This window comes from Astatotilapia calliptera, chromosome 11 (genome assembly GCF_964374335.1).
Source record: "Astatotilapia calliptera chromosome 11, fAstCal68.1, whole genome shotgun sequence".
Classification (NCBI taxonomy): Eukaryota; Metazoa; Chordata; class Actinopteri; order Cichliformes; family Cichlidae; genus Astatotilapia; species Astatotilapia calliptera.
The window spans coordinates 1,951,545-1,975,839 of record NC_137432.1 but is presented as its reverse complement, the minus strand read 5'-3'; the positions used below and the strand labels follow the sequence as shown (position 1 = coordinate 1,975,839).

General features: G+C 43.4%; 1 protein-coding gene across 1 annotated transcript; it reads right to left on the bottom strand.

The window, feature by feature from the left end:
• Positions 1–6,829: 6,829 nt before the first annotated feature.
• On the bottom strand, positions 6,830–16,316 carry LOC145431898 (uncharacterized). The gene is made up of 4 exons (XM_080308225.1): positions 16,138–16,316; positions 15,580–15,752; positions 11,998–12,166; positions 6,830–11,664 (listed from the first exon to the last, which is right to left on the bottom strand). The coding sequence occupies exon 4, from the start codon at positions 11,075–11,077 to the stop codon at positions 10,214–10,216; it is 864 nt and encodes a 287-aa protein (XP_080164351.1). The 5' UTR covers positions 11,078–11,664; positions 11,998–12,166; positions 15,580–15,752; positions 16,138–16,316; the 3' UTR covers positions 6,830–10,213.
• Positions 16,317–24,295: the final 7,979 nt, after the last annotated feature.

Below are 24,295 nucleotides of genomic sequence, written 5' to 3'. Positions count from 1 at the left end.
GTCGTTAGTCTGTGTTCAGTCCCAAGAGTCAACAAAACATGCTCAAAGAGTTCACTGACGAAAGGCATTCCCCTATCAGAAATAAGGTGGGAGGGAGAACCATGTCGGGCAAAAATGTCAGTAATGAACTTGTTCGCTGCAACTTGAGCAGTGGCTTCTCTCACAGCACTCACCTCGACCCATTTTGAGAAATAGTCCACAAAAACAAGGATATAAGCATTCCCTCTTTGTGTGCGGGGCAGTGGGCCAACATAGTCCACCCCTGCGTACTCCCATGGTCTTTGTGGCTGGATAGGGACCATAAGGCCTGCTGTTTTTCTTTGACTTGGCTTAGTGGCTTGACATGAACAACATGAGACTACATACTTTTTCACGTCAGAGTTCATGTGTGGCCAGAAGAATCTGAGACACAAGCGTGCCAGCGTTTTTGCAATGCCCAGATGTCCGGCTGTAGGATGATCGTGGTAATACTTGAGCAGATAACCACGGAGTGTAGTAGGAGCAAACAGTTTAAGCTGCTTGAGTGGGTGGAGACCACATTTCGTTTTTGGGTCGAGGAAATAGAGGAGACCATCATGTACAACATACTTTTCCAGATCTTGATTATCCTCCCCAGTTTGTTGGTCACTCTCCAGCTGATTGAGCAATGAGCCTGTGACTGGGTCCTCAAGCTGCAGTTGACGAACATGTGGGCGGTCTGAAACAATTACAGAAGGCAGAGCACGAAGGTCCATGCTCCCAATCACGGCATAGGGAGGGAGAAGATCAAGCTCTCACCTTGTCAGGATCAGGATGAATGCCAGCCGGCGTAACCCGATAACCAAGGAAAGTGAGTTCTGAAAGGCAGAATTGGCATTTGCTCAGCTTTAAAGAGAGGCCAGCGGACTGAAGCCTACCAAGGACCTCTTTTAAGTCAAGCAGGTGTTGCTCAAAGGTCGGTGATGCGACAACAATGTCATCTAGATACACCGCGCAGGACTTATAAATCAGGCCAGCTAGAACATTGTTCATAAGCCTCCGAAAAGTCGCAGGGGCGTTACACAGGCCGAAAGGAAGGACTCTGAACTGAAACAGGCCACAGTGCGTGATAAAAGCAGTCTTTGGTTTAGCTTCTTCAGCAATGGGGACCTGCCAGTAACCTCGAGCGAGGTCTAGTGTTGTGAGAAACTTCCCCCTCGACAGAAAGTCCAGTGATTCATCCACCCGTGGGAGTGGGTAAGAATCCTTCACGGTCAGCTGATTCAGACCACGGAAGTCAACACAGAACCGTGGTTCGCGGGGGGGTTTGTTCACAATGACCACGGGGGCTGCCCATGGTCCTGATACAGGTTCGATGATGTTATCCTGTAGCATTTTTTCCACTTGCTCTTCTATGATTTGCTTTTTAGCTGGTGAGGTGCGGTATGGTGGCAAGTTAACAGGCTTTGCATCCCCAGTTACAATGACATGTTCTGCCAGAGAAGTGCGACCAAGGTGGCCATCAAACAGGTCACCAAAACTATTTAACAACTCCAACAGTTCTTCCCTCTCCTCAGAATCCAAGTTAGCTTCTCCAGCCTTATCATGGAGGGAGAGCTGCGGGGTGTGCTGCAGGGTCATAGTTCCACACTCAAGATCAGCTTCCACAAAGCCATTTTCACCGAGTTCATCAAGACATGGGGGGTTATCGTCCATAATTACAGTTCTTGTTGGGACATGTAATGTTAGTGAAATGCGAGTCATAAAGTCCATCCCAAGAACAAAGGGGGATGACAGGTCCTGCACTATCACCAACCACTGATAGACTCGCTTGCCCATAAATCCAATGGTTAACCAGGTTATTCCCAATGGACTGCAGTTAGTGCCATTGGCCAGTCTTATGGGCGGAGAATCCCACGGATTATTTAATGACTGATTTTGGTTTTTCTCAGACAACAGGTCTGCATTTACTGCTGAAAGAGATGCCCCTGTATCTAGTGTGGCATCCAGAGCTGCCCCATTAAAGTTCACTTTAACTCTGAGAGGGGTGTTCCACGATGCTTGCAAAGTTCCATCTTCAACGTGACTGAGCACTGGTGGCACACTTTGATCTGACAAAGGTGTTGAGGGCCGAGTTATTGGCTGGGGGGAGGGTTGCCCCTGTGAAACACTCTCCCCCCCCCCCCCCCCCCCCCCCCTGAAGTTTCCCTGCCTCCTGCCAGCTGCTCTCGTCTCCCTGACCCCACCAGTTTCATCTGGATCCGCAGGCTGAGTTACTGGATGTTGGTCAGGAGACAGCATTTGAGGAAGCTCCGGAGCCATCTTGGGAGAGTGTCGAGCTCCCTGAAAATCAGTGGAACAGTTAGGGCACGTACGAGATGTAACACCAGGCATGGCACATTTGAAACAGCGGGGTCCTCCCTCAGCTCTGTTTTTCAGCTGAGCTCGGGAAGGCTGTGAAAGGCTGGTGCCAAGAACAGAATGCAGCTCATGGGCACGCAGCACTAGATCAATTTCTGACCTTACAGACGTTCCATACAGTGCTACTCTGTACTTCTCCACTGCGTGTTTACAGATGAGCTCAATTTGCTCCAGTTCAGATGGTGGGTTCCTCAGTCTCCTAAATTCACTGAGCATATGGGCAACAAACGTTGGCAGAGGCTCTTCGGGGTGCTGGAAACGGTCCAGGATGCCTCTCAAAATCTGCTCCTGGTTGTCAGCAGGCAAGAAGACAGTTCTGAAAAGTTCACAAAACTTAGCCCATGTAGATACATGAGGAATGAGCACAACAAACCACTTTCTTGGTTCCTTAGCTAGGAAGTGTGGTAGCTCTCTGAGGATTTGGGCGTCTGTTAGGTCTAAGGAGGTTTTGTAAGCATTAACAGACTGTAGCCATTCTTCTGGGTGAAGACTGCCATCATTAGCGAGCACATTGGGCTCCAATTTAGCTTGATGCAATGCCGCAGCAAGGACTCTGGTTGTATTAATTAGCTCCAGCGAATCTGACTGGGATTGGGACAAGGCCCTGGCGGGCTGCGTGGGGCCAGGTGCTGAGATAGATCGTTCCGTTTCCCTGGTTGGTAGGCCTGGCACATATGGAGTAGAGGAGGCCTGAGGAAAAGGGTGAGTCCACTGCTCCAAAATATTCCTCTGGAGGTCCAAAGAGTGATGAAGGCACTGCTGAAGCATATCAACCTCTGCTTGCAGACTTTGCACTTTATGCCCAAGGTCAGCAGTACTATGTCTGGCAGTAAGTCGGTTGGGGTGTAACATAAAGTCTATATCATCACACATGTCAGTCAAGTCAGGATGAGTAGCCATAATACACACTTATCAAAAACCCAAATCTATATAAGGTAGCAGTTGTGCTGAAATCAACTTCAGTTCTGGTCACACAAAAATATACAAAACGTGAATTCTGAAGTTTAGCTTCAAATGTTTTATCTGACTTTGAAACGTGGAGGTAGAAGGAGTAAACACCCCGGATCAAAAGCATTTAGGTGTAAAATACAGTAGATCCAAACTTATGAGTAACTGTGTATGAGTAACACCTTTTCAAGTCAAATGCACTTAAAACAGCATCTCAATAAGAACAGTTAAGTCAGTGAGAATCAATAGTAAATCAGTTTGAAATATAGACAGCGTTGTTTTTGTTTTGTTTATATATATATATATATATATATATATATATATATATATATATATATATATATATAAAAACTCCCAGCACGCCCATGCGGGCGGTTTATCCTTCAAGCTCGGGTCCTCTACCAGAGGCCTGGGAGCTTGAGGGTCCTGCGCAGTATCTTAGCTGTTCCCAGGACTGTGCTCTTCTGGACAGAGATCTCCGATGTTATTCCCGGGATCTGCTGGAGCCACTCGCCTAGCTTGGGAGTCACCGCACCTAGTGCTCCGATTACCACGGGGACCACCGTTACCTTCACCCTCCACATCCTCTCGAGCTCTTCTCTGAGCCCTTGGTATTTCTCCAGCTTCTCGTGTTCCTTCTTCCTGATATTGCTGTCATTCGGAACCGCTACATCGATCACTACGGCCGTCTGCTTCTGTTTGTCTACCACCACTATGTCCGGTTGGTTAGCCACCACCATTTTGTCCGTCTGTATCTGGAAGTCCCACAGGATCTTAGCTCGGTCATTCTCCACCACCCTTGGGGGCATCTCCCATTTTGACCTCGGGACTTCCAGGTTATACTCGGCACAGATGTTCCTGTACACTATGCCGGCCACTTGGTTATGGCGTTCCATGTATGCCTTGCCTGCTAGCATCTTGCACCCTGCTGTTATGTGCTGGATTGTCTCTGGGGCATCTTTACACAGCCTGCACCTGGGGTCTTGCCTGGTGTGATAGACCCCAGCCTCTATGGATCTTGTACTCAGAGCTTGTTTTTGTGCTGCCATGATTAGTGCCTCTGTGCTGTCTTTCAGTCCAGCTTTGTCCAGCCACTGGTAGGATTTCTGGATATCAGCCACCTCCTCTATCTGCCGGTGGTACATACCGTGCAGGGGCCTGTCCTTCCATGATGGTTCCTCGTCTCCCTCCTCTTTCTTGGGTTTCTGCTGCCTGAGGTATTCACTGAGCACTCGGTCAGTTGGGGCCATCTTCCCAATGTATTCTTGGATGTTCCTTGTCTCATCCTGGACTGTGGTGCTGACACTCACCAGTCCCCGGCCCCCTTCCTTCCGCTTAGCGTACAGCCTCAGGGTGCTGGACTTGGGGTGAAACCCTCCATGCATGGTAAGGAGCTTTCTTGTCTTTATGTCAGTGGCTTCTATCTCCTCCTTTGGCCAGCCTATTACCCCAGCAGGGTACCTGATCACGGGCAGGGCGTACGTGTTGATGGCCCGGATCTTGTTCTTACCATTCAGCTGACTCCTCAGGACTTGCCTGACCCTCTGCAGGTACTTGGTGGTTGCAGCCTTTCTAGCGGCCTCTTCATGGTTCCCATTTGCCTGCGGGATCCCCAGGTACTTGTAACTGTCCTCTATGTCTGCAATGTTGCCTTCTGGTAGTTCAATCCCCTCAGTTCTGACTACCTTCCCTCTCTTTGTTACCATCCGACTACACTTCTCCAGTCCGAACGACATTCCAATGTCATTGCTGTATATCCTGGTAGTGTGAATCAGTGAATCGATGTCTCGTTCACTCTTGGCATACAGCTTGATGTCATCCATGAACAGGAGGTGGCTGACAACTGCTCCGTTCCGTAGTCGGTATCCGTAGCCAGTCTTGTTAATGATCTCACTGAGGGGGTTCAGGCCTATGCAGAACAGCAGAACAGCAGTGGGGACAGAGCATCTCCTTGGTAGATCCCGCACTTGATGGTGACTTGTGCTATGGGCTTGGAGTTGGCCTCTAGTGTTGTACGCCACATCCCCATATATATATATATATATATATATATATATATACTCACAACATCAGTACAGTGATTTTCCAGTCGACTCCAAACTTGTCCAGTCCTGACACGGCATAGAGGTTTGTCCCGTGGAAAAGTTCCCACTTGCAGAGACCGTGCGGATGAAGCAAAGTCTGCAGCGTGAGCTCGGCTGGTGAAGGGGAGAGAAAAACCCCGGTGCGCTTCACTCCGCATACATGCACTTCAGAAACTATGAAGAAGCGGCATCCGTCTCGTGTCCAAGTAGCGTGAATCCACGTTAATCCAAAAGTGTCGCAGTAAAGGCGTTCAGCAGATAACGATAATACATCCCGAAAACAGCGCTGCGGCGGCTTCGCTCGTTGCCGTGGAAACACACCTCCGTGATCCGGTGAATCTGTGATCTTCCCGACGTCCGCATCGAGGCCAGCCTGGTCTGTTTCCGCGAAGTATGGCAGACTACTACTAGATCTACTTTGCCGTGATGTACCTTTTAATGTATCAATCATCAGCTGCTCGAAGATACTGCATACTGAGGTCCAGGAGAAGATGTTCGGGCGCCATTTTGTAACGTTGGGTTGTGTTGCGTGGTTGAGAGGAGGCAGTAAAACACCTAGCAGGCTAGTCGGAAGAACACACACCCACGCTGGTATCGGTAATCCACGGTGGTTCTTTAATACGCCGTCTTCACTAACCACATAAAAGCCCGGCTGAACGGCTGCGGCTCAACAACATAACGCCCAGCGTCCATACAACCCAAGCGTTGCAAACAAAACAAAACAAAACAAAGGTTTGGAGAAGAGAACATAAATCCGTCCCTCGTTAAACACAAGCGTGCAGGCACGTGTCCTCATAATCCCAGAGAGAGAGAGCAGTGGCACAAACTGATGACACCATCAACCCTCGACTTGGGTGTCTTAAAGAGACACCACACCATTGTGACTGTTACAGTATCTTGGAATTTGTGTTCTGAGCGGGAGTTCATCCCTGGATGTGTGTAAATGTATGTGCATTCATGTGTGCTTGCGTGGAGATCTGAGGTTGGCTGGTAGGGTGGACCTCTGCGCATAATCACATGTGTGTGCAAACATTTCCACGTTTGGATTTCTTGGAATGTGGATAGGGTTAGGGGGTTAGGGTTAGGGGAAGGGGACTGAGCCTGCCACCTCTGTGAGGCAGGAAATGCACGGGCCATCCCTCCCGCAGGAAACCCACCCTGCTGGTTGTCACGATTACGGGAAAGCCTCTGCCTTTTTCCGTATCGGACGACGGTCCAATCAGCTGAGGCCATCCAGTCCTCAATCTTTGGAAAATGTTTGCGTTTGTGTTGTTGTGTTGTATGTTTTGTATATTGTTGTAGTTCTTGTGATGTGGGTTCACCTTTGTTATCTAAATAATTATAACTCTTAAGTGAGCTTTTATGAGACAAGATACAAATGAAGAAAATGAAAGGGAAAAAAAGGAAAAAGAACAAAGAAAAATTAAAACAAAAGCTTTATTTAATTAATTAAAAACGTTCAAAAAATAGTGTGCCGTACGTGCAACGTTTCGACCCCTCAAGGGTCTTCTTCAGGCGCTTGGCACACAAAAAAACTGCTGCGAAAATGTGGCTGTAATGCACAGTGCTGCAGCTGGTAAGAGATGTTCACTCGTCAATGCTTCAAATCCAAATGAACCCCTGGCTGACTCCACCTCCCTTTATACCCTTCTGTCTGTGAATGTTTTTTGTTTTGTCAATCCCTTTCCAATTCTCCTTTTGTAAAATTTGTATTAACCTTCTGTATGTGAACCTTTATAACCATTACCATTAAATATGAACTGTAAACATTGTACAATAAACTTTTTAATATTTAATATTTTTAACTGTATTTGTTTTTTGAAAAATGATGTCATGAAATAACTGTTTTTTAACTGTTTTACCACGCCATATTCCTTTTTTAACACTGATGTTTATGCCCTGTCCCATGAAACTGTTTTTTCAGAAAATATTATTTTGAATACACTGTTTTTAATGTTTTACATGATTCCACGGTTTATTAATCTAAATATAATTTTTTATCTCTGTGAAGGTTCTCAGTCATCCAGGTCATCGTAGTCAAAGGAGCTTGCAAAAAAAGTGTCTGGACTTCTTTAAGTTACTTGAAGACGTTTCACCTCTCACCGAGAAGCTTCTTCAGTTCTAAGGTCAAATGGTGGAGAGTCCCAGATATAAACCTAGTGGGAGTTTCCCCCCACAGAGGGAATTTTTTTATCCAATAAAAAGAGGTTTCAATCAATTTTTGTAATGTAGAGAATATCCATGTCCAATTGTAATTTACTGTAAACATTAGGATGAGGGTTTTGTGTTATGGCCCCCAGGGTAAGATTAGAATTAGGATGGGGGAGGGGGTATGGTTAGGGTTAGGGGGTTTAGATGGGGGAGCTCAAGTTGGGAGGTTGGCCATGGAAGGTGGCCAAACTCCATGCACAGACCACACCTGTTCCCACCCCGGGCCCCCACGTCACTCATGGATTGCTCTCCAGGAGGGAAGTGTCCTCTCTTATCCCAAATAAAGGGGTTTGAAAGTTTGAAAGGCTTAGGGAACCCAGAGGTTAGGTTTAGGGCCGGAATGAAATCCCTGCATGGGGTTAAAAGAGGTTAAGGTTGGGGAAGGCTTCAGGGCCAGGAGTTTATAATGGGATGGCCATAAAAGGGTCTATACAAATAAAAAATGAAGAAACAAGGAGAAAATTAAAGAGAAGGGGAAAATTCCCTTAAATGGAGTTACAGCACCCTCTAGTGGGTTGTATTGGGGTTAAACTCTCACAAAATGGCATCTGAAGCCTCCCTCAAGCACAGGAGTACATAAAATCAGTCACTCAAATTGGTTTCATGGAGATGCTCCATTAACATGATCATTCCAATGATCCAACATGTGCTCTGCAGTCTTGTCCGTCCAGCGAAGATTGTCCGATTCTGTGCTGAACTTATCAGCAGGTAGAGCAGGTATGTGCTCCTTTAAACCTGCAATAAAATTGTTTATGTGTAATAATGTGTCTTGTTCTGTTTTGGGAAGGGCAGAAGAAAAGTTAATCACTGGAATATAAATGTCAGCTTGGGGGAATTTTTCTTGTGCCGACCTCAGCGTTCTTCTCAGCTCCCTTATTGGTACATTTTTATTAGGGGTGCAACGATACACAAAATTCACGGTTCGGTTCGGTTCGATACTTTGGTGTCACGGTTCGATATTTTTTCGATACAAAAAAATGTTCAAGCATTTTTAATTTGTCATTTATTAAAATTATAAATATATATTTTAACTCAAAAGTACAGTTTTTAAATTTAACCCTAACCCTTGTGCGTGTTTTTTATTTTGACAGCGAATGCGCACCTGCGGACCACTTATGTGCAGCCCTGGTTATTTAGCTCGTCATATCGCAGCCACAGAAATTCTTTTGTCCATGAAACCATAAAGCTGCACTTTCTTTTTGCCTTATAGTCTGATTTGTCATAACTTCTCCGTTTTGTGGTAAGCTTTTCTTTGGCTGTCACTTCTTCACCCTGACCTGTCTTATTTGGCTCAGCAGAACTGAAATGCTTTTACACACTCACTCACATAAGCTCAGCGATTCTCTGCGCGATCAACCTCTCACATGTTTAAGCTGCGGGAGATTTCACTTGTCATGTTTGCATAGTAAGCTAACGATTAATAAGACGATGTCAGAGGAATTGGTGCACAAATTATCATCACTCACAGATCAGTGCTGTCGCTCTCTATACACAGTTCGCACGATTGCAAAGTGAAAGCAAAAAAACAAGCGCAAATTCAAACGCGACTTCAATATGTCACATATTGACAGCGGCTCACCGATGCCAATGACATAATTACCCAGCTACATTTCTGAAAGAATGCAAAAGCATTGACATATATTTTTCCTACAATAGCCCGACGGGCAGGGAAGAGATAGATTATGGTAGCCCGACTGAAAAAATCGCTAGCTCCGGGACGTCGGGCTAGCGATATTGCAAGCCCTGTATCTGATTGAGGAATCACTCATCTTTGGAAAAGAGAGTTTATTACAGAGAAATGGCTCTTTCCAAAATAAAAGCTGTACTATCCGCTTCTTCTGGGCTATATTCTCAGCAGCATAAGGAGAATCATGTGCTAACAGCTGTCTAAATGACTCGGCTAAAGTTAGTAGCATGCTTGTTGTTTTTGTCTTTGCACTAGGATGATGTCGGCGTAAATGTGCAGTCATATTCGTTGTGTTCCCACTAGTGCTTTCAGGTTAATCTCGTTGAAATGACCTTAACGCCACAACACGGCAAATCTCCGTTAACGAGCTACCGCCGATCGCTCTGTGCATGGGGCTAGACGGCCAACACGTTAACGAGCTAACTGCGCTAGCACACTAGTTCACAACAATGTAATTAAGCATTGCATGGCACATCCAACATACTGTTTTACTTTAGTCCATGACTCGCTTACCTTCAGGGTCATACGTCACATGAAAACCAAAATAATTCCAAACGCCAGATCTGAATGAGGGTGGGGGAGGTGCCCTGCGCTCTTCCTTCTGACTATGCTGTCTGTGTGGAGCGCTCAGTGGATCTGCGCTGGACAGTGCAGCCTAGGCGGAGTAGTCGAACACAGATTCACTGAGCGCTCAACACAGACAGCATCGTCAGAAGGAAAATTGATAAAATAAATTACAAATGTTGTATTGTTCGATACATATGCGTACCGAACCGAAAGCACTGTATCGAACGGTTCAATATCGATACGAATATCGTTGCACCCCTAATTTTTATCCCTCTGACACCTGTTATTCAGGCTGAAGGAGAGAACCAGCTTCTCCACCGATGTGTCACTGTCTGCTTTATCCACAAGGATCTCTGCATGGCCCCATTCTGTCAATTTGGACTCCCTCCGCAACATAAGGAGGAATCAAGCCCACATTGGTGTCTCCAGTGATCACCGATGCTTCCTTTGTGTGCAGTCTCCACTCTCTGAGCTTTTTCTTTGTGCTTGGATGTCTCGTCGGGGTGCATACCTGTTGTCCAACTGAAGCTGTGTTGGTCTTCTTGGGGGTGGATTCCCCCTGTATGAGGTCCATCGCCTCCATGTTCTGTTGTAGCTGAATGGCGGGAGAAGATTTCCCTTCAGAAGAAACCCCATGAAGTGCTGTAGGGATTCTCCTCACCCTCTGGTCTCTCGCTGCCACTTGATTGGGCCCTGGTTCCTGTAGATGCACAGGAGTGGCAGGTCTCAGATCGCCGTCTCTTCCCTCCTCTGTCTTACTGGAGAGTGACAGTTCACCTCCAATCGGGTCAGACGTCGTAGCAGTCGTAGTTTTGGGTGCGGTGTTAGCTGTGGGTGGAGACTGAACTTGTGCTGTGACAGAAACGATCCGGCCAGTAGTGGCCTGCAGTGCTGCGGGTTGTGTGTCCAAAGAAGCTGATTGCGATGCTTCAATCAGGGGTACAATCATGTCCAAATGTCTCACCTCTCCATGTACTTGTGGCTGATGATCTGGTTCATTGATGGCGTTGCTCCGCTCCGTCGATCCAATAGTTGCCTGCACGTCTGCCAGCTTCGCCACAATGACAGCCTCAGTTTGCTCCAAAGATTCAGGCTGAAGACGGCGGCCCAGATTCCTTTTGGCCCAGGATGCCGCTATCTCAAACGGGCCTCTCCAGTCCTGTTCAGGAAACTCAAAAAGAGTCTTAACTGCCTCCTCCATGCGTTCATTATAATGATCCCGAAGGATTATGATGGTTGTATGAGCCCAGTTCTTAGCATTGCCCTCAATTAGAATCTGCACTTCACTATTGGGGATAGCTTAATCACAGTCATTAGATTGTGAGCTATCTTGTTCAGAGAGGGAGGAGGAACGTCCCCCGAAACATTTTTTAAATGGTGCACTGTCTTAATGAGTTTATGAATGATGCGAACCTTTGCTGAGAAGTCAGGATCATCTGACTGTATTTTCTTCTGTGGAGGTTCGGCCCAGTCTGTTTGCAGTGGCGTGTCCAGTGGGGTGGCCTGGGGGGACTTATTGTTAGTCTTTTCAGTTGTTTCTGCGGGGCTCCACGGCAGCAGGAGGGAGGCGGGGCTCCACGGAGAGTGCAGCGGGAGGGGGGCGGGGTTCCACGGAGAGTGCAGCGGAGAGCAGTCCTGATAGTGGTGGCTGACTTGGCATTGAAGAATGCTGACATGACAATAAATGCCGTGCCATATCCCCACGCCGTATGATTGTCATGTTACAGACAGGGCAGTGAAAGTGTCCTGTCGTCCTACACTGCAGCCTGCACCGGCATATCATTTTGTCTGTAAGAGAGAAAAAAAACCCACATATAATTTAAATGTAGTTGTACAGAATGCAATCAGTTTATCTAACAATCAGATTGTACATATTAAGAAAAGCATCCAAGCCATGCTCAATAATGAAAGCAAAATGGTGTGGATCACAAGAGCTGTCAAGAAATGTGGTGAAGAAGAAATAAAAATATATTTAATAAAACACACTTTTTTCTAGCTGATGAATGCCCTGAACTGTACAATGTGAAAAGCAACTTTTGAGTCAACAGAGAGACTGCAGAAGTGCTGAAAAGAAGTGCATATTTATAACTTTAACTATGAGGTATATTTAATTCAACATACCTTTGAAAGGCAAAGCATTTTTAATGTGTCCATTTATCTGCTCCTCAATCTTTGCCCTGACAGTAGGTCTGAAAGTGGGGCACAGAGGGCAGTGAAAGAGTCTTCTGCAACACGTGGTGCATTCCTGCAATTCTGGCCTGGAGGCAGAATTCCAAATTGATATGTGCATCTAAAACAGAGAGAAACAGATAAACACCATATACACATTTAAGTTCAGGTTTTAGCAGAAATAACACGTTATAGTTAGCATGTAAGAGATTTGGGGAGAAAATTATTTTAAAAAAACAAACATAATTTACAAGGCACTTTAATTTGTGACATACGTATCTATTGACATATAACAGACAATTTAACAAAGGCTAACTCAAATCTGAGTAATAAAAAAAGCAGAATAGAATGGAGAGTATTCCATCCATCCTTCCGCTTATCCTTTTCAGGGGCGCTGGGGCGCTGGAGCCTATCCCAGCTGTCATAGGGCGAGAGGCGGGGTGCACCCTGGACAGGTCGCCAGTCTGTCACAGGGCCAACACACAGGGACAGACAACCATTTGCACATTCACACCTAGTTACAATTTGGATTATCCAATTAACCTATCCCCACAAGCTGCATGTCTTTGGACGGTGGGAGGAAGCCGGAGTACCCGGAGGGAACCCACGCAAACACGGGGAGAACATGCAGACTCCACACAGAAAGACCCCGGCCTGATGGTGGAATTGAACTCAGGACCTTCTTGCTGTGCAGCAACAGTGCTAACCACCATGCACCGTGCTGCCTGAATAGAGAGTATTAGTATTTATAAATATATAAATCGCTTTGTGACAAACTTTTCAATGTTGATGCAGGTGGAATGAAAGACAAAGTGTGATATGCACTGAATGGAACGTTGTGCATTGATGTTACTGACAGTGAAAAGTAGTGGATTTGTTCGATAACAAGCAAAAAACAAATACGTTTGAAACTGACCACTAAATGCTAACCAGAGGTGTCAAAAGTCCACACATTCCTTACTAAAGTTCAGATACCTCTGTTTAAAAATACTCGACTAAAAGTAGAAGTATTCACTCAACTTTTTACTGAAGTGGAAGTAAGAAGTACAGTATTTTGTGTATTTTTTGTCTTGTAAGCCCTTAATCCTGTCACGGTTCTGGGTCCGTTGGACCCAGTATTTTGAGTTTATTATGTTTTGGTGTAATTTTGCATCAGGGATTGTTTTCTTGTTCTCTTGTTGTGTTAATGATGATGATGATTATGATGTTTATTATTAGAGTTTCATGTTTGTGTTTAGGATTTGTTCTTCGGTTGGGTCTACTTAGTATATGTCTAGTTCCATGTGTCATTTTCTGTCTGTCTCTCAAATATCAAGTCTGTGTCTTAGTGTGATGGTTGCTTGTTCCTGTTTTATTGTGAAGGTCTGCGTCTTATGTTAGTGTGGGCAGCTTGGCTCCCCCGTCTCGTTAACCCTGATCTCTCCCAGCTGTGTCTCCCTCCTGTTGCCCATTCGCTGATTACCACCCTGTGTATATTAGCCCTGTGTTTTCCTGTGCTCAGTGTTGCGTCGTACCCTCAGATTATGCCTGTGTGTTCCTGGTCTCCGGTTTCAGTGGTCACTTCACTTTTGGTTTTCATGTCAGCAATAAAGCTGAAGTTTTGAGTTTCACGTTTGTGTCTGAGGCCTGCGTTTGGATCCTCCTCTCCGCCTGCCCGCACACAGAGCCCTGACAAATCCAGCGCTCTCACTTTAACCAGGGCCAGTAAACAGACACGTGTTTCTCTGCCAGGAAGGACGATTAAAAAAAACCCACACACACAATTTAAAAATGACTGTTGTTGTAACGCAAACAGAGTGCCAGATTGCCAGAATTATGAAATTACGGCAAATGTACATATGAAAGACTCTGTCCCAACCTTTACGATCCACTCCACTGTGTCCATGCAGGGTACGTATTTCCGGCTACTGTGGCAGTCGAAATATGGCGCTCCACAGTGGCTGTGTCCCAATTCAGGGTCTGCACGCTTGAAGTATGCATTTTAAGTGCGATTACATAGCTTAAATGGCACCCTAAAAATAAATTGGCTTAGGTCATTTTTAAGAAGTCAAAATAGCCTTTGGTTTCACATTCCAAGCAAAATATTCTCAGATCTATGTGGAATTAATCTTTTACTTAGATGTGATTTTGACATAAAACTCCCCATACAGCTCTCTTCCTTTCACCAGCAAGTTGTATTATACTGGAAATTAATATACAAACATAACTATAGCCACACAACACTCCCCTATGGAACTGTCGCTACATAAACGTTGGAAACAAATCAATCTTTATAAAAAAAATGGTACGATAAGGGCATCTGGTCAGTGATGCATTTGTTAAATGATAGAGGTAAATTTTTATTAGAAGATTTCACCACCAATTATAATCTGCAAATAAATAACAACGAATTTCAAAAAATTACTAAGGCTATCCCTCAAAACATTCTATGTACAGCATATAATCTTTTACAAAACCCTGACTATAGATCCCCTGACCTCCCTGAACTCTTGGTAAATGGGCACAACATTACAGCTAACAGTCTAAAAAACTCCCAAATTAGGGAATTATTTACTAATATTTTTTCCCTTATAGATCCAATCCAAATTCCTTCTCACATCTGTTCTCCGGTGATCAAAAGAAAGAGATCGAAAAAATTACCTAAAACTTCCCATTCCACCCAAAGCTAAGGAGGTCCACTACAAAATCCTTTCTGGTATTTACCCTTTCAAAGAATTTCTCAGACGTCGCTTTGCTATTGATAATAATTCTTGCTCTTTTTGTGATGGGGATATTGAATCAACAGAACATTTGTTTTATAATTGTATATTCTGTAAAGCCCTGTGGAATGATGTGCACTACTGGCTCTTTCCAAAGATTACAAACTTACTTGAATTTTCTAAAAACGATATTATCTTTGGTTCTCTAAGAAAAGAAAAGAAGCTTGAAAATGTTCTAAATGTAATAATTATTATGGGAAAATTCTTCATTCACAAATGTCGTTTTCTGAAAACAAAGCCGTCCTTTTTTACTTTTCACAAAGAACTCTGCCTCTTCCTCTCATCTGTTAAATTTATGGACAAAAAACAAACTCTGGTTTTGAATCATATGATTATTGAACTAGATCTGCTAGAAAACCCCTAAGGTATAACGTCTTTTTTTTTGTTTTGTTTGTTTGTTTGCTTTGATTCTGTGTGGGGTTTGTTTTTATTTATTTATTTGTTGTTGTTTGTACTTCCTGTTCATTATCTATCTTCTATATGTTGGAATTCAGCCTGTTCTGATACTATTTCATGTTGGGAAAATAGAATTTTTGTAGAGATTGCCATAATTGTTGTGCATTTCTGTGCAAATGCAAATTTAAAAAAAAAAAGATCGACTTTGACAGCGAAAAAAGAAAGAAAACAAAACAATTCGATTACGTCACCGCCACGTGACGACGGCTGTCCCAATTCGAAGTGTACTCCAAATGCGCCATCGATTTCCCCAAATATCTTTTTTTCCCAAAACCTTTATTTAAACATCAGTACAATACAAAATGGAATTAAACAGTACCACAATAATGGTGTTGTGTAGTGATGGCCCGCTTGAAGCTGACGCTCCGGAGCATGTGTCGAAAAAAACAACACACTGGTTCAGAAGCACTGTGTCGAGGCTTGCTTCGTTTGGCAAAAGTCACGTGACCAGTGACGTCCGAAGCTTCATTACGCACGTAACTGCTTCGGTACCTGATTCAAACGGATATAAGGAAGTGAATCATCCTCGGGATTCGTGGAGTGTGTTGATGGTGACAGAGAGCGAAGAGGTGATCATTCCACTGACAGATATGGAGCCAGCGAGGAAGAGAGGACGTTCTGGCGTGTGGGAATATTTTGAGTTGATTTTGCTCAATTCATTTTATCTGCCGAAGTGAAAAACTTGAAATGTCCAAAATCATGTTTTCATAATGTAAATATCATTACAGCATATGACTTTAGGAACACTTCCATGTGAATTAAAGCTAATGAAGACTACAACAATGTATTTGACACTATACGTACATTACATTGCTACAGTTTAGAAAATCATTTTGTTTATTGTTTTTAGGTGATAGTCTGCAGGACCCAGGAATACCTGCATATCTACCAGCTTGCAGTGTAGTTCCTGCACTCCACAGCCTCTTCTGTTCCATGCAAGTGGATTTTCTCCAGGGCAGGAGAAACTATTTCTAAGAAAAGAAACAGACTCAGCCAGCGCACAGTAACACTAATCCTCTTTTTAAATGTAAATAACAAAAGGGCTACCTGACATTGATCATGTTTTTACTTTGCAAGTTCTTTTTTTTTTTTTTTTTTTGCCTGTCCCATTTGGTTCTTTAGCCGTCAGAATTGTTGTCTCAAGACCAACAAGGATACCCAATGGATTTACTTTGCCAAATGGATCATCGTGGCATTGCCGTATTGGTCCATTTGGTCGATCTTTGTTTTTATTATTTATTATATTTTATTTTCAGATGTTACAGACGGGACAGACATGAGTGAGGGATAGGAAAGGGAGAAAGAAAGAGGAAGGAAAGGAAAAACAGAAGGGGAGAGGGACAGTGAGACAGGGGGGGAGAAAAAAAATCTCCTGGATCACCTGTTGAGAAAAAATAGAAAACAAGCAAAAAAAACAAAGCAACATACTAAACACAACACCATCGCATTAATCTAGCTAAGTGTAAACAGCAGTAAATACTAAATATTCAATGTTGTTGTGCAGCACGCAGGACAGACAGCGCACAATGTGCTTTGAAGTAGCGGCCAAGAAAGGTGTAATTTGGGTCTATGAGCAGTGAACACGCGTGTGCATACCTGTGTGGATCAGTGCACTTGTATTCCAAAGGTTTCTCCATGTAACGATCTGCTAGGGAGTGTGGGGGGGCCACAGCCCCGTCCTCCAGGGCATGAAGCGGGTATGGAGGAGATCAAAACTCCAGACAACCAGAGGCCCCCAGAACACAAGAGACCAAGGAAGACCAACAGAGGGGCAGCCGCGCCACTGTTCCAGTAAGAGCTGAGGAGAGTCCCAGATGAGGGCTCACTCAGCAGCCGCGGAGCAGAAGCCAGGGGGAGTTGCAGTGACGCGCCCGTGAGCTCCGCCGGCCCCCAGCTGCGCCTGAGTGACCGAGCCCCAGGCCGAGAGGCCGGGGGCACCCCACCTCCGAAGGGGTGGTTACTTTGCAAGTTCTTGATTAGAGGTGGGTTTTGATTATCGCCTTTCTGATTACAATCCATGCTAAATTGAATAAAGTGATATTGATTCATTAAAATCCCGTGTCGATTTGTAAATTAACGTTATTATGCCTGAAACGCCAGCATCTCAGGTTAAACCTCACAACATGTCGTCAAACACCATGCAGCTAAAACAGTAACTGGGAGCAGGTTTACGGATTCTGCATACAAACGTGAACACAGAGCGCGGACCCGACGCATCAGAATCAGATTTTGGTGTGTCGTCGGGTCCGCGCTGTGTTTGCCTCTTTTTTTCGCTGGCTTCTGCAGCTGCAGGTTTCATAACTCTCTGTTTACATCTCTAATTAAGTCTCACATGTGTCAGCTTTCTTTTAATAGATACGAAATTATGGATATATACTGATACATGACCATTGTAATATTTCCGACTGAGGCAAAACTTTCCAGATTCCAATGAAATTGAATCGGATCCTGTATCGAATCAAAATGATTCTACAAATCAGTAACGATGCAGCCGTACTCAGCTTCCTAAGCATTTTCCCTTTCCAGTTCACAATCAATCCCACCCCTATGTCAAAAATATGTATAGGACAATTGGCCTCGTCTAATATTTTGTATGAACCTGTCCAGCTGTCCAGTGATTAAATGACAAGTAGATGGAGGCAGGACTTCACAGCAGGGGCATACTCCATGAGCTGTGCGTTATCATATGTATATATTGCTCACTTATTGTATTTACCAACATAAAGGAGTTATGAGCAAAGAAAGGCCACACCATAGTGCATGTTTAAATAGGGAAAGTTTATTGATCAAAATGTATTACGCAGATACGCATTACATTTTTTTCAGCCCCCCAATCGAGAAAACAAAACCAATTACATGTTCAAAGCAACGGAACGGTGGCCCAATATCAGAGAGAACTCCACTCTTGAGTGAGCAGTGATGATTGAGCAGTCCGTTTTATTTTGCAGATTCAAGCTGCTCTTCAAAATATTCGCCACCAGATGTCACCGGAGAGGACTGTGTTGAAAAGCTTCGAGTAATGAACCGTTTTTCAATACAAGCTTCAGTGCTTCAGAAAGCTTCATTTGGCCATCACTAACTTAAACCAAACACGCACGGGAGGAGGAACAAAATACACAAAGAAAGATGGCAGAGAGATGCAGACTGAACACCGGGTTAGAATGATGCAGACGGACATGGCGTTAAACAGACGACGCGACAGAGAGCACAGGAAGACACAGGGCTTAAATACACGGGGAGTAATCAGGGAATGGGCCACAGGAGGGAGACACAGCTGGGAGCAATTAGGCTAACGAGACAGGGGAGAGGTAAAACTGAACACACTGACATGAGACATGAACTTTCAGAATAAAACAGGAAACTAACAGGCACAGAGAACCAGACCGGACACTGAACTTGACAGGCAGACTCATGAGCAGACACAATAACACCATGGACAGACAGAGGGAACACAGAGAAGTGGGAGCAGGCAGGCAAAGAACAGAAACCTAACAAATGGCAAAATCACAACAGAATACACACTCGGAATGAACAAAAGCATAAGGAAACACAAAACACTGAGTCCTCAGACTCAGGACCATGACAGTCTCCAAACTTCGTTCGACATAACAGCATCTGACAGCCGGTTCCAGAAAAAAATAACATATGGTAGCGTGGTTATGGTACTCTGAAATAAAGATCTGATCGATTTATTGTTGTTTTTAGATTGCTTAGAAAAGCAAATCTTGCCAACAAAAGTTTGTACGGCCTGTGGAATGAAGTGATATTAGGTTGATTCTTAAACAGCATACAAACCCCTGATGGTATTGATCCAAATACTTTTGTATAATCATGACGATTTATAGCTAAATTGAAATGTAAACAAAATTCTTCATAGGAGAAAAGCGTACCATTCGAATCATATAATTGGTTGACTAAAACAATGTTATTCCTAAACCAATTATCTAAGAAGAGAGATTTTCTTTTAAATAAAACATCCTTGTTATTCCAGATATAATAACTGTGTGGACTAAAGTAGTGCTTGTAAATAGGAGTCCAAGCTAAAAAAGCTTGACGATGAAAAGCAGAGGTTTCTAAAGGGATTTTATCAATATCAAAATTACAAGTAAGGAAAAATTCAGTGCCACCTAACTGATTTCCCCAAATATCAAGCGTGGTCCGGTGCACGCTTCGTGGTCCCATATATCCCAAAATTCATAGCGCGGCGGTGCGTGTGGCTCATTTTGCCGCAAAATACGGCAGAAGGCAGAAGGGAGCGGCCGAAGAGTGAACTGTCAAAAGTAAGTACTGAATATGATGTCACTTATTTATGTGCGAATGTTGAATAATGAAGAACATTAAAACATTGCTGTTGGCCACATGTCGGCAAAGTTATGTGACATTAGTGACGTTTGTACTAACTTGGTTTTAAAGCCTTTACTTCAAAATATCCACCGTTCAATAGTTGACCTTAATCTTACAGAGAATCTGATGATTTTATGGATAATTAAAGTCAGTCATATATCCACAAACACAACAGGCTGAAAGTCAGTGATGCTGCTCGGTTTGCAGTCCTGAATATGACGGCACAAGCAGGATCCACTGCACTGTTAATGTTAGCTATGTTATATTGCTGCCTCTGTTCGGTGGTGTCAGCCAAACGGACTTTAACGTGTGTTTGAACGAGCTGACGGTTCACTCGTTAAGCTGAAAGAAAGATGCTTTAATCACAGCAGTCACACATGTGTCCACTGCACCATCTGGAACTCTTCTTGTTTACACTCGTAATAACACAAACACTAAATCCTCCTGTTTGTAGCAGTGTGTACACCTGAGACTGTCACCTGTCTGTCTGTCCTGCACTCTCTCTCTGTTTCTTTCTCTCTGATTGTGGAATAAAAGTATGAACATGTGTTTATAAGTTACACTTGTGTTTGAATCCTGCAGCTTATCACACATTTGATTTCCATGTGTGACGACTGCAAGTGTCCAGAGTGAGGACAGACTGAGGGACCCACTGCTGCACATCATCTGTGAGGCTTTGCACCCCTGATGATCCACCAGGACAAACTCAGCAGTGTGTGAGGAAGAGGAGGAGGAAGAGCCAGCAGCAGCTGACAGATGGAGAGAATAGACAGACTGTTCCCTGTTTGTGAAGGACTGCTAGGAAAGTTTAACATAACTGTCTGTGCTGAATCAGTCTTATTAGGTAATGTTCACATAATGTGATCATCCCAGTGTTTCCAGTGTGGGAGAAAGTACTCAGAGTACTCAGGGCCTTCAAGCTACACACTATGAAAGGCAGCAACAAGTTTAATGTTCAGAAACCTAAAGTCTGTATCAGCAGCAGAATGGAGCTAAAATAAATGTTTGTTTCAGTTCTATGAAGCTTTGAGTATTTTGGATCAGTAGCTGCTGTGTTTGTTGCATCATATTGCTGTAACTGTTTATATGCTTTATATATTCTGAGCTAAGTTGATCTATAGTGTTACATCATATTCTATAAGGATGTTATGTGTTTGTAGACTTTCTGCCCAGTTTGACCCATTTAGCAGACGTCAGCCTGTTTAAGGCTCTGATGTCTATTCTGTATGACTTACAGCAGTTATGACATGGTCTGATTTTCTCACCCAATAAAGGAATATTTCATATATCAGTCTACTCTTCATTCTATCAGACACAGTTATCACAGCTCCTACATTTTCCTTTTTACACATGTATGTAAGCATTGAGCCAAATTTAGTAATGCCAACATATTAAAAGAACAATATTTGTCTCTTATATATATAATACATCTATATATATACACTGTCACAGATACTTGTGTTTAAGTGAAGATTTAAGGTGACAGGAAATATAAATAACTGCAACTTGAATCTTTACTGAAGCTCAGTGTTTGGCACAGAGTTCAAGTTCACTGCTGTAATAACTAATAATGATTAATATAATATTGGCCATATTATATTTACATCACCACAGTGAGATGACTTTAGTCTCATGAACAACATCAGCTAATTGTTGTTTACTAGCTAATCTTAAATGACTGTTCAGCACAGACATGAAGCCCAACAATCATGTTTACAGTCCTGTGGTCTCAGCCTCAGATACTCAGCTAATCACACAGAGCTCATGTAGAAACAAATGTACAAAAGATGTTCTCCTTCATTTCTGTCAAACAAAGCTGTATGAAACGTTTCCAGCTGTTAGTATCATGGTTGCTAGGCAACCTGGGCAGACCGTCCCATCTCACAAGCCTACAAGCCTCACACTTCCGGCATCAGCGGTCTTTGAGTGCGGCCCTTGAGGACCTTTAAGGCTGCAGACCCTGAATTGGGAAACAGCCATACATACATGTTTTGGTTCGTGCAACTGGTCCGTCTGGTTATTGTCTCCCCAGAAACATTTCCGTTGTGCTGTGTGTGCTTTTACAGCGTTTTTCTTTCTGCAGCATTTTTCTTTTTGCAGCATTTTTCTTTTTGCAAGTGTTTTCTGAAGTTGCAGTCCGTTTGGCCTCTCAGGGCCACCGTATTTTCGGGCCTGTTTCAAACATTAAAGGAGAGAGAATCGGGCCATGACGTCAGAAACTCCGACAGCCCGTTCTTTATGGGCGTTACCTATTTTCAAAGAGCCAATAGGGAACGTTGTTGTGGGCGGGGCCTGATTCAAAGATGAAAGGCAAAAGAACCAGGCCGTGACGTCACAGTCAACTCAGGTCTATAAATTGCAGGTGAAACCCACACTGGACCAGCGCGTTTCTTATAGTCACGAGCGATTCACTGGATGAGATTTTGTTCTGCTACCCTCAGTCACATTTGAATGTCTGACTCATTGTAACATCGTAGCTTAAATGTCAAACACGAGTGACCAACAAGCAAAACCAGAATTAGTGTGCACTCTGCCAAAGAGTACACTGGGCGACCTGGAGGTCGAGGAGGAAGAAAATAAGAAAGTCCTGTCAGAGGAGAAGACAATGGTAGAGGACGCAAAGAAACAAACTGGACAGGAAAAACAAGTGTTAGAAGAAGTGCAGTTTGTATTCAAAGATGAGACCAACCAGGCTGAAGTATCAGCTTTGGAAAAGACACTGAAGCTGCAGAAAAAGGTGCGCGTCAACTGGGTTGTTCAGTTGGTGGTTTTACTGGCCAAAGAAAAAGTCTCCTCCAAATACAAGATCTTCACAGAGCGCCTCACTCCTAACTGCATCAGCCGTCGTCTGATTGAGAAAATCTGGCCTGAAGTTGAGGAGAAACACTTGAATTTATCCCACAACAGCATTTTCAAAGTGGGCAAGGCCATTCTCAAAGATCTTTGCAAAACACACAACTGCAAAGAAAACCTTTTGATCTTTAATCTGAGGGAACAGCTTGACAATATTACCGTCTCAATCTTCACCAAACACCTGTTGGCATTACCAGCAAGAGTACTCAGTGTCTCTAAAGACAGGCAAGAGTACAAGGAAGTTGTAAAAAATGTGACCAAAGATCTGGTAATGCACGCCATCAGCGAAGGAAATGAGACGATGACAATGAATCCAGTAGCATCCGAGTTCATTGCAGAGAGGCTTTTCCAGAAGATCTGGAACAAAATCTTGTCAAAAAAGTACAAAATGTCCTTGGAGAACATTGGAGAACTCGCCCTGACAATATACAATGAACTCCATGACAGGTGGGATTCTCCAGTACTCTTAATGTGGTCAAGAAACCCAGTAATGGATGAAGCAATCGTCAGCAGCTTCAAAAAACATGCAAAATTGAGGAGCCAAAACATCATCTTTAGGGCTTTCTCATGTGCACGCTAAAGTCTAACCAACACGTGCATGTGATTATGTGAGAAAACTCTTAAATTGGCTTCAAATATTCATTTCAATTGGGCTTTCTAAATGTCATTTTGAAACCAGAGTGGTTAAAAATAACTACTCTTTTTTCCCAACTTCCTTCCCTCATCACCAACTGGCCGAGGCAGATGGCCACCCCATCCCAGAGCCTGGGTCTGCCGGAGGTTTCTCTCTTTATAAGTGAGTTTTTCCTTCCCACTGTCGCCAAAGTGCCTGCTCTAGGGGGTTGGAGTCTTTGTGCATTATTGTAGGGTCTGACTTTACAATATAAAGCACCATGAGGGAAGTGTTGTTGGGATTTGTTCTGTTTCTTAACTCAAAAAGTCCAGTTACAACAGGACATTTTGAGTTAAAAAACAAAAATAAATAAATAATAAATAAAAATAAAACAAAGTAAAGCTATTTTTCGGCTACGAGCCGACAGGGACCCCGCCGTATTAGCCAGAGGTCCCTTTACTGCAGTTCGGAGTCGCGGACCTTCAGTAACAGTAATAAATCACAGCAATAGTACATTCACGTTGTTGTAAAAAGCATGATAATATATTAAGTATTCCAAAGTATTCAGAATACGTTACTTACTGATATCTATTCTGTGCGACTTACAGCAGTTATGACATGGTCTGATTTTCTCACCCAATAAAGGAATATTTCATATATCAGTCGACTCTTCATTCTATCAGACACAGTTATCACAGCTCGTACATTTGATTTTTACACATGTATGTAAACATTGAGCCAAATGTAATAATGTCAACGTATTAAAAGAACAATATATTTGTCTCTTATGCATAATACATCTGTATATACACTGTCAAAGATACTTGTCTTTGACTGAAGATTTAAGGTGATAACTATATATGAATAACTGCAACTTGAATCTTTGGCTCACTGCTGTAATATATATATATATATATATATATATATATATATATATATATATATATATATATATATATATATATATATATATATATACTATTGGCCATATTATATTTACATTACCACAGTGAGATGACTTTAGTCTCATGAGCAACATTAGCTAATTGTTGTTTACTAGCTAATCTTAAATGACTGTTCAGCACAGACATGAAGCCCAACAATCATGTTTACAGTCCCGTGGTCTCAGCCTCAGATACTCAGCTAATCAAAGTGATGTCATGACAAAAATGAATGACCAACAAAACATTTTTCTCCTTCATTTCTGTCAAACAAAGCTGTATGT

What these genes read in the sequence shown, in the direction of transcription:
- LOC145431898 (XM_080308225.1), bottom strand. Translation starts at nt 11,077, where the DNA reads ATGGAGGAGGCAGTTAAGACTCTTTTTGAGTTTCCTGAACAGGACTGG.